Source organism: Ictalurus punctatus, unplaced genomic scaffold (assembly GCF_001660625.3).
Source record: "Ictalurus punctatus breed USDA103 unplaced genomic scaffold, Coco_2.0 Super-Scaffold_100068, whole genome shotgun sequence".
Lineage (NCBI taxonomy): Eukaryota > Metazoa > Chordata > Actinopteri > Siluriformes > Ictaluridae > Ictalurus > Ictalurus punctatus.
Genome location: NW_026521091.1, coordinates 442,796 through 453,246, shown reverse-complemented (window position 1 = coordinate 453,246; position 10,451 = coordinate 442,796). Strand labels below are relative to the sequence as shown.

At 40.0% G+C, this 10,451-nt stretch overlaps 2 protein-coding genes across 7 annotated transcripts in view; one reads left to right on the top strand and one right to left on the bottom strand.

Annotated features, from left to right (window-relative positions):
• Positions 1–3,766, bottom strand: part of LOC128630836 (NLR family CARD domain-containing protein 3-like) — a 38,205-nt gene extending 34,439 nt beyond the window's left edge. For 3 of the 4 annotated variants that reach the window (XM_053679116.1, XM_053679115.1, XM_053679117.1), the window contains exons 1-5: positions 3,427–3,748; positions 2,852–2,968; positions 2,387–2,441; positions 1,951–2,155; positions 1–1,666 (exon numbers count right to left, since the gene is read on the bottom strand). The exon at positions 1–1,666 is cut by the window's left edge and continues 105 nt beyond it. In XM_053679116.1, coding sequence (XP_053535091.1) covers positions 1–1,666; positions 1,951–2,155; positions 2,387–2,441; positions 2,852–2,968; positions 3,427–3,479 — 2,096 coding nt within the window. In that variant the 5' untranslated portion in view covers positions 3,480–3,748. Of the gene's footprint in view, positions 1,667–1,950; positions 2,156–2,386; positions 2,442–2,851; positions 2,969–3,426 lie in introns of all 4 variants that reach the window. The other variant, XM_053679114.1, reaches the window with a different exon arrangement.
• Positions 1–10,451, top strand: part of LOC128630844 (uncharacterized) — a 320,670-nt gene that overhangs the window by 154,267 nt on the left and 155,952 nt on the right. The gene's annotated exons all lie outside the window — the stretch shown is intronic.

The following is a 10,451-nucleotide window of genomic DNA, read 5'->3' as shown; positions in this document are numbered from 1 at the left end:
AGTAACACAAACACCAGAGCTGACCACTGAGCAGGAGAGAGTCTGGTTCCCCTGAGACACCAGATATCTCCTCTGTTCAGGTAAGTCTGTACTTCCTGCACTAGAGAATGATCATTCAGTTCATTCAGACAGTGGAACAGATTGATGGATTTCTCTGGAGATGGATTCTCCCTGATCATCTTCTTGATGTACTTGACTGTTTCCTGTTTGCTGTGAGAGCTGCTTCCTGTCTGGGGCATTAAACCTCGTAAGAGAGTCTGATTGGACTCCAGTGAGAGACCCAGAAGGAAGCGGAGGAACAGGTCCAGGTGTCCGTTCTCACTCTGTAAGGCCTTGTTCACTGCACTCCTGAGGAGATCAGACATGTCTGACTTTCTGAAGAAATTAGAATGTCCAGTGCTTTGCTCCACTAACACATTTGTCTTTCTAAAAATAAAGCAGAAAAATGCATATAAAGCAGCCAGAAACTCCTGAACACTCAGATGTACAAAGCTGAACACCTTCCCCAGGTGAAGCCCAAACTCCTCTCTGAAGATTTGGGTACACACTCCTGAGTACACTGACACTTCTCTCACATCAATGCCACACTCTCTCAGGTCTTCCTCATAGAAGATCAGGTTTCCTTTCTCCAGCTGTTGGAAAGCCAGTTTTCCCAGTGCCAGGATACTCTCTCTGGTCTGCTGAGGATCAGGGCCACATTTCTGATGGTACTTTTGGTCCTTGTGTTTGATCTGAAAGATCAGGAAGTGTGTGAACATTTGAGTCAGAGTCTTGGGGACCTCTCCACGCTCTGCTTCACCCAACATTCTCTCTAGAACAGTGGCTGAGATCCAGCAGAAGACTGGGATGTGGCACATGATGTAGAGGCTTCTTGAAGACTTCATGTGTGAGATGATTTTATCGGCCAGGCTCCGATCACTGATCCTCTTCCTGAAGTACTCCTCTTTCTGAGGATCACTGAACCCTCGTACCTCTGTTATCTGGTCTACACACTCAGGAGGGATCTGATTGGCTGCTGCTGGTCGAGAGGTTATCCAGAGGAGAGCAGAGGGAAGCAGATTCCCCTTGATGAGGTTCGTCAGCAGCGCATCCACTGAGGCTGACTCTGTCACATCACACAGTCTCTCATTCTTCTGGAAATTTAGAGGAAGTCGACACTCATCCAGACCATCAAAGATCAACACCACTTTGTAGGAGTCTATTACTTCTAGTTTTCTTATTTCAGAGAAAAAGTGATGAAGAAGATCCATCAGACTGAGATGTTTCTGCTTCATCAGATTCAGCTCTCTAAAGGGAAGTGGAAACATGAAGGTGACGTCCTGATTTGCTTTTCCTTCAGCCCAGTCCAGAATGAACTTCTGCACAGAGACTGTTTTTCCAATTCCAGCAACACCTTTAGTCAGCACTCTTCTGATGGACTCGTCTTTAAAGAGATCATTACATTTGATGGGTGTCTCCTGTGCTGCTGGTCTCCTGGACGCTGTCTCAATCTGTCTCACCTCATGTTCATTATTGACGTCTCCACTCCAACCCTCTGTGATGTAGAGATCTGTGTAGATCTCATTCAGAAGTGCTGAGCTTCCATGCTGTGAGATTCCTTCATTAATTCTTTTAAACTTCTCTCTCAGGCTGGATTTCAGCTTTGTCTGATACACAGAGGCGAGTTCTAATAAACAAAGTAATAAGATGTTTTAATGTAAAATCACTGAACACAGGATTAAATGTAAAATTCAAATGCTGCTGTTCATTCCTGATTCATGTAGTAAATATTCCTGAAGGAACAGGACCATTGTACAGAGTCACCACAAGCTGGACCACGAACAGAACAGAAAAGCAGCAGATGTACATGATACTAAACTCGAACTTCAAACTAAAAGTGTTCCTATCTAAAACTATTTCCTCTCTCTGAAGTGAACCTGATGGAATAAAGCCATGACTCAGAGCTCTTACTGTTGTGCAGTGTGTTAGCGAGATCTGTGTGGTTCATGATCTTCAGGACGTGCAGTGTGATCTTCAGCGCTCCGTCTCTGACACTGTGCAGATCCTCCTCATCCTCCACCTCCCTCTCAGTGCATGCTGGGTAATCTGGATTCAGGAGCTTCCTAAACCTCTTCAGCTCATTCTTTATCAGACTGATGACTTTGTGTTCCAGCTCCTGGCTAGAAACACACAGGAACACATCTAAATATTATAATGTTACACACTGAGAGATGCTTTTATTTTATAAAAAGAATAAAAGTCTCTTTCTATTACCACAGTTACAGCTGAAATTCTGTCTGATTACCCATAATGCTGCTGCACATCAATAAATCTGTAAATTGTCATGATCTTAAATAAACCTTCACCTTGCTCACACACAAGTTACACACATTAAAAAGACACACACCTTGAATATGGAGTCCAACTGATTTCTGCTGAGGTTTGATTTCTTCTGTTGTGGTCTGTGAAGAAATAAAACACATGATGTGATATAGACTATATGTATTCATAGCTGCACAACACACACTAATACATACAGAGACAGATATTTAACACTATCCTCTTAACACAATACACTGATTTCAGGATTTCTCACTGACACTAACATGTTTATGAATAGAATAGTGATCTAGTCATTAATGTCCCAGGTGTAAATGTTGTTGTGTAGCACCACAGACCCTCCAGCTCAGGGACTGCAGGCTGAACTGAACTCTTAAAGCAGTTTTCCTCACTGCCAGTCCGAGAGCTGCAGCACTGCACAGTTTAGTGTTTTACTGCTTCAACACCTGATAAAGATCATGAAGGACTTCAGAATGAGACCAGTGAGTTTGATCAGGTGGAACACTGCTGTAAAACACCTCACTGTACTGACCTCACATCAGGAGAACTGGCTCCGTCACTGAAGGTAAATGGGAGATCCATTGACGCGTCACTCTTCATGGACACACAGCTGGGTTCTGGTGAGTCTGATCTCTTTCCCTCCATCATTCTAGAATTAAACAGAAATATCAGCAATAATTAATACTCTGCTGTCTCAGCACTGTTACACAATGTGTTCATCATTAAACACCAATAATTCCATCTTTTTAATTCAGCTCCAGTCTGCACACTTATTCAAACAGGAGACACGCCTCATACCTCAGGAATTACACTGATGTCAGGAGTCCCGATCACAGATAACTGACTCAGCTGGGTCTTAAAGCCTGTAGAGTTCACTGACTCAAAGCTACGCTGCTCTTCTCCTCCACATTACACAGTCCTTTTTACTCTTCTCTCAGTGAATGATTTCTCTAAACTGTTCTTAGATCAGATCAGTGATATATTCACTGCTATTAAACACCTTAAACCAAAGTCTAGTTCCTCTGTAAACTAGTGTGTGTTTAGAGATACAGATCTGTTCCATGAGACGGTGTGTGTTTATTGCTGGTGAATGGAAAAGTAACTCACCTCTCGTCTCTCTTTAAGTCCTGTTCTCCAGACACACTCATGTTGGAGGTCATGTCTCCTCCAGATTACAGCAGGACACACGTTCACTTCACTCCAACATCGGTGTGTTAAATCAAACCCTGTATCAGCACAGAGTTCACTTACAGGAAATAGTCACGGTATCAAGTCATAAAACAACCTGTGTACATTCAAACTTCAGTACAAACCCACAAAACTCTTCTGCATCTAGTGCACATTCAGTGTGTTTATATATTATAGCTTTAGATGTAGATACTCACTGTGTTTTTACTCCTGAAATGGTGTATTTTCCCCTCCACACAAAATGGAGTCTGACTTTCACTTTCACTGTCTACCTGTTTATTCTGCAGAGGGGGAGGGGCAGTGAGGTAGGGTAATAAACACACACACACACAGAGTTATATGGTTTGTTATCAGACAGCTTTCTGATCCATCGAGCAAAGGCCTGTAAATACTGAAAGTATAAGCCTGAAAACGCTGCAAATACGGAGAACAGAATTAAAAGTCTGGTAAAATCTACATCACACACATTATCATTTCATTACCTTCATTTATTATCTCGTGACTTCATTCAGCTGTGCACGAACAACCGTCAGAGCTCTATACAAATATATAAACTAAAATAAAATAACAGGAGCTAGAAACACTCAGCAGATCATTAGATAAAGAAGCAGAACTCATACACTGAGTAAGTTTACTTAAATATCTGCAGAAATGTATTTTCTCTGGTTTTCCCTTAATGAGAGCGAGTATCCTGATATTAGTGAGGATTGGTGTGTAAGTAGTTTTTGTGTGAATAATGAATGTTACTCAGAATAAAGGAGATGATGGAGAGTAAGTTAAACACATTGGTCAGATGAGTAAGTAACCAATGTTTCCCAATCGAGGTTCTGTCTGATGAGAGCAGGGGTGCGTGTAAAAATCCTTCAAACATTTTCTAAAATGATCAAATGTGTAGAAAACATTTAATATAGATGAGAAACATCTGATGTCTGAAATAATAACACAGACACAGAAAAATAAGACAGATACAGACCCATAACAATAATAATAATTAATTATATATAAAATAATAATAATAATCATATAAAACTCAATAAACCTTGAGATTATCACTTGTCACATTACAACAAAACACAGCTATAAATATGAGAACATGCATAAAACTAAACTAAACAACCTCAATTTATTTTATTCATTCTATTAAGATTTTTATTAAACATGGACCTTCACTTTCATTAAATAGACTTATTATTTATTGTAGGCTCATTTTCTAGGCTAAATGTTAGCAATTACTGTAGACATCAGCAAAAAGTAGAGCTTCCTGCAGATGTCATTTCTCACATTTACAAAACCAGGTGATTATTATATTCTCCCATCAGTGTAAATATCTCTTTATGTATAGAAACAAAAGAAAGATATTACAGAATGATCACTCTGGATGTTCACCATCAGTGTAAACGTCTCTTTATGTACAGAGAGAAAAGAAAGATATTACAGAATGATCACTCTGGATGTTCACCATCAGTGTAAATGTCTCTGTGTATAAAGACAGCAGAATGAGGTGTAATCACTGTGTCTGATGGTGTAGTGTAGTGACTGTGTTTATTTGAGACGATACTGATGAATGAAAACATGGTGCACTCCAAAAAACTGTCAGCTTTGGCTTTATCATCTCAGCAGTATGTACAAAGCAAATCCAAATCACTATTTTAAAAACCTTTCCATGAATTTTGTGCCATCTGGCTCTCTCTCTATGGTCCCGCATGGATGGATCATAGAGATACCTGTACAATCGTACCTTCCGGCAAGAGTCACCTCCAAGTCATTCATTTCCGGATCCGGCGCCGTGCAGACCGCCATGAGAAATGAAGCCTCGCGCACTCAACACGCTCGACCGCCCACTCCACAATGACGTCATTTTTGTCGGACATGTCGAGTATAAACCAGGCTTAACGCTGTCTAGCATCAGTGTTTGTGTAGGGTGCACAATTTTTTTGAAAATATTCAAAGGGTGCCGTGACTGAAAAAAGGTAGAGAAACGCTGCTCTAAAAAAATCATGGTTTGGGAACATGCACTTCCTAAACTGGGCCACATGATGGCAGTCAAGATCCATCCAGAGCAATGGATGAAATCTCCATCCTTCCATCCATCTATTCTCTGTACCGCTTATACTACACAGGTCACGGGGAGCCTGGAGCCTATCCCAGGGGATTCAGGCATGAGGCAGGAGACACCCTGGACATGGTGCCAACCCATTGCAGGGGACAATCTCACACTATGCACAATATAGAGTTGCCAACCAGCCCACAACACATGCCTTTGGAGCGGCGAGAAAACCGGAGTACGTGGAGGAAACAAAGCATGCGGAGAACATGCAGGCGAGAATCAAACCAACAGCCCTGTAGGTGTGAGGTGAACATGCTAAGCACTTTCCACTGTGCCCTCTGAATGAAATATGAGTTTCATCAATAATTATCATAAAGGGGGAAAAGGAGAGAGATATTAATATTAATATAATCTAATATTTCTTACCCCACTCTTGGCTAAATACTACAAACATATAAACATCATTATTAAAAGCTAAATTACAGAATGCCGCTTCTGGGAAATTGCCGTTTCCGAGTTTGGCCACAGGAGGGCAGTCATGCTCCATCCAGCACAACACACAACGCCGCCTAAAACAGAGGTAATTTTTTTTGTATTTTACACAGACAGAGCTCATCAGCGTTATCACTGTTTATTGTATTATTTTGACATAAAAATAATACATGGTGGGCAGTGGTAGCTCAGCAGTTAATGCTCTGTATGACTCAGAAGGTCGATGGTTCAAGCCCCAGTGCTGCCACTGTTGAGGCCTTGAGCAAGGCCCTTAACCCTCTCTGCTCCAGGGTTACCAAATCACGGCTGACCCTGTACTCTGACCCCAACTTCCTAACAAGCTGGGATATGCGAAGAAGAGAATTTCACTGTGCTGTAATGTATAATTGACAAATAAAGGCTTCCACTTCTATCTTCTGACCATTATAATTATTTATTAATCATTTATTATGGTGTTGTGTTTGTTTTTTATGCACCCATGGTGGAAACAAATTTCCTCTTTGGGGAAATTTATATCTGTATTCTGCTTAATTGGTAGAAACCCAAAAAGTACAAATTACAGTCATGTTAGTATTGCTTTGTTGGTCATTTGATGCAGATTCACAAAATTTATTCAGGGGCACCACCAAAAATGATGGTACTGAACTTCTACAGACTTGAGGAACATGTGATTGCAGCTGAAGAAAAAATAGGAAGCATTTGCCCAATTTGATACTGAACGAACTCTGGAATTTCTTACTTTTGTTGTTTCAGGACAAGATTCAAGAGGACAAGACATTCACACCCAAGAAGTATTATGCAGTGTATTACTCCGAAATATGCCATTGATATGTTGGAAAGGCAGAGAGTGTGGATTTCAAGTTCCTTCACCAGTTGGGTGCCAAGGAGCTTAAACAATTTCACACAACATATAGAGGGCTAAAGAAAGTTCTTCACTGATCACATGATTTGTCATTACATGTACAAGCACGACACTTGTCCCAGTCCTGAAAAGGACTATTTGGCTATTCCTTTGTTCTTTTCCTGCACGTGCAGTCATCACCTTCAGTTGTTCTGCATCTCATTTTATGGGAAGTCAACTAAATTCCCATTGATGAGCCTAGTAAGATGAGGAAGAGAAGTTGGCTTGGTGCCTTGACATTTGGTGTTGGATGAAGGATATATAGGATAAATTTAAGTTTTTGAAACGTTATCATTTAGAAGTGTTCCGTGTTTATTAAAAGGACTAGCGTTTCATGTTTGCCATCCAATGTTCCACTGCCAAATAGAAAGGCTAGCTGGGTTACGTCCATCTACGATATACTTTACCAGTAGACGCTGTTAAATGTTATTGACCTTCTGACTATTGTCACACACTCCATTGAAATAGCAAATAGGTTGGTGTTAAGAAACTCGTTCAAAATATATATTTGTTAAATCCAATAAGTATTTAAAATGAATTGTTCTATTGTGTTCTTTTGCAACGATTGGATAATGTGGCAAAACGCATTATGATGTGGGAGAATTTCAAAATTTTCCATCCATTTCGTGCAGGGTATAGCGAATGAGTCTTACCTTAACTTAATAGTGATGCATTCTGTACGAAAAAAAATAAGTGGATGTCGAAGATCTCAAAGAAGAATAACTTTATTACAGCGTGGCAGTGATAAAGTACATGAAGCACTTTGGGAGTCAAAGTGAACCCCGAATAATATCAACACAGACATTTATACTGTTTCAAACCAAGTTTTCTGTATGTAATGTAAATTAAGGATAGCATTTGATTTGATCACATTCTGTTCTCACAGTACGGATGTTACAGGTGTGACCCCAAATGGTGAGGTGAAAGGATTATCGAGACAAATGTCTTTCTGAATGCTAATTACAGTCACGTAGCCCTTTTGTTCAGGGATGGTTCTTGATGTCCCACTGCTGCTCTCATGCTATAACTGTGTGAATGTCATTTTAGGTGATATTATACACATATTTCTGAGATCCAGATAAATTGTCCCTTTGATTTCTGCTGATTGTGGATATGATACAAAATATCATGCTGCGATCTTACAGGTGGAATCAACACAGGAGTGTCACCACATCTGTACACTAACATGTTGTCATGTATGATTAGCTGTGCATCATGCTTGGCAAACAGACCGTCTACAATAGTTTGTCCGTTGCTCTTCGGTCCGATTGCTTCTGTTACTGAAGGGTCACGCTGAGTGCTTTTCAGGCCTACCGGTTCTCTAATGTTGATAGCTGCAATTGATTTTAGCCCTGTGACACCTGAAAATGTTATTCCTTCCACAGCAGCTTTCTTTGCTAGCTCATCAATTATTAAATTACAATCAGCATGTTTGGTTTGAGGACAGGCCCAAATAGGGTTAATGATGGAGAAAGGCAAGGTCTATTAAGAGACAGATGTATAGACGATGACGATTGTTTACATAAAATAAAATCGGAACTAAGGCAATTAAATGACGAATGGTTTTTAAAAGTGCAATTACAGGTGGATATTGACACAAACTATACAGCAAACCACAAAAAGTTATAAAAGAGCTAAAGAGCCAGAGAGCTGATAGAACTATTATAGGTATACATATATACATAGGTAAACATAGAGGGAAAAAAAACTGTTTTTTTAACGACGTGCTCACCATTAAGAAATATAGACACACAACATTTAGAAAACCCCATTAAGGAAGAGGATGTATTAGAACAGATTATGCAGTTAAACAAGGGGAAAAGCCCGGGACCTGACACACCAAATTTTATAAAGTGTGTAAGAGAGACATCTCTGATCTATTAACTGATTTATATAATGAAGGACTACAGGAGGGAACTTTAAATTAATTGTTTTATCGATGTGTAATTTCATTAATATATAAAAAATGAGACCCGACCGAACTTGATGACTGGAGATCAATAGGGTGAAGACAGCTAAAATGGGCCACTTTTTGGTAAATGGTTTATACCACCATCAAATAAGCTATGCTTGATATGATATTTTTTATAAATTAGCATGGGTCTCTTCAATATATATATATTTCTTTTAAAATCTGAAAAAGTATAATTGTTTTAAAATTATGAGAGTTAGAGTATCGACATGTATCCTCTTGAGCAACAACACAATGTTCAGGCAAATTGGGCCGGCTGTTCAGTTAAAATGGGCCAATACAAAAAGATAACAACACATTTTAACAGTAAATTGACGCTATTGTGTTCAGTGTGCCATAGCAGCAACACCGTAAATATATTTCATTTAATAGAAAGCACATCTTCTCCACAGCTCTCGTGGTACAATAAGTTGCACTGACAGCAGCACACCCTAAATGTTCCCGCTGCATTGAATGCTGATGGACTGCCGTGGTCTCTCCTTTCTCCCCAGCAGTAACCTCTACATAGGGTTTACCCACCTCCCCAACCACATGGGTAGAGTAAAACCGATCTTGCAGGACAAATACATCACAATTCCAAAGATGTGACGGAACATCTCTGATTGCAAGTTCCTCCAGCAGGTCTTCATACTGTGGAAACCACTTTCCTACCACACCAGGGTTCAGCCCTGCTGCTCTTGCTGCTGAAAGGGCCTCTGGTGTCCTGATGCTGAGGTCTGGATTCTGTTTTAAAAATTTCAAAGCCAGTAATACCCAGCAGTGCCTTTTACTTCAGAGAAGCCTTTGATATTATTGGTCTTTGCGTAATTAAATGCAATTCCCTGGACATCTCTTTTGGTAAGGGGGAAAGCCTCTTTTGGAGAGGAGCTTGATAAGACTGGCCAGTTCTTCTCAGAGTCTACTGGCAGGTACTGCTTCCTCCCAGATGCATAGCCAGAGCCAGCCACTTTGCCACTAATGCGTCTATACAAAGTCATCTTTGGAATGTTCCAAGCCCTTGTTAAAAAGTAAACATTTACTGTTTGTCCTCTATCAACTATCTCCTGGTATTCATTAATGGCATGCCTCATTCTGTCCTCTCTCCACTGGTTGTACTGACATCTTCCTTTCCCTTTCTCTTTTTTCTTCTTCTCTCTCTTTTTCCTTTCTTTGCCTGTCCTCCTGCCATACTGTCTGAAATGCACAATATTTAGAAAGATTTTGTACTGATGTATATCCAGGCCTATGAACCTATTTTTCACCCTCAATTTCTGTATAATTTCTGTGTAAGAGTGTGTGTGTATGCGGCCTATTTTAGCTGAAAACTGTGGCCCATTTTACCTAGCTGGTTAAGCTAAAATGGGCGACTACCTAAAATGACTTTTCACAAAAATCAAAGTTTCTTTTAAAATTTAAACATTGTATTTGACAGAGTCTGTCAGAACATTGTTCATAGAGCTTTTGCTTCATTGGTAAGTGTACTTATATTTGCTTTATCACCCTTATTAATGATGAATGAAATTTACTGTGCCATGATCACTTACCTTACAATT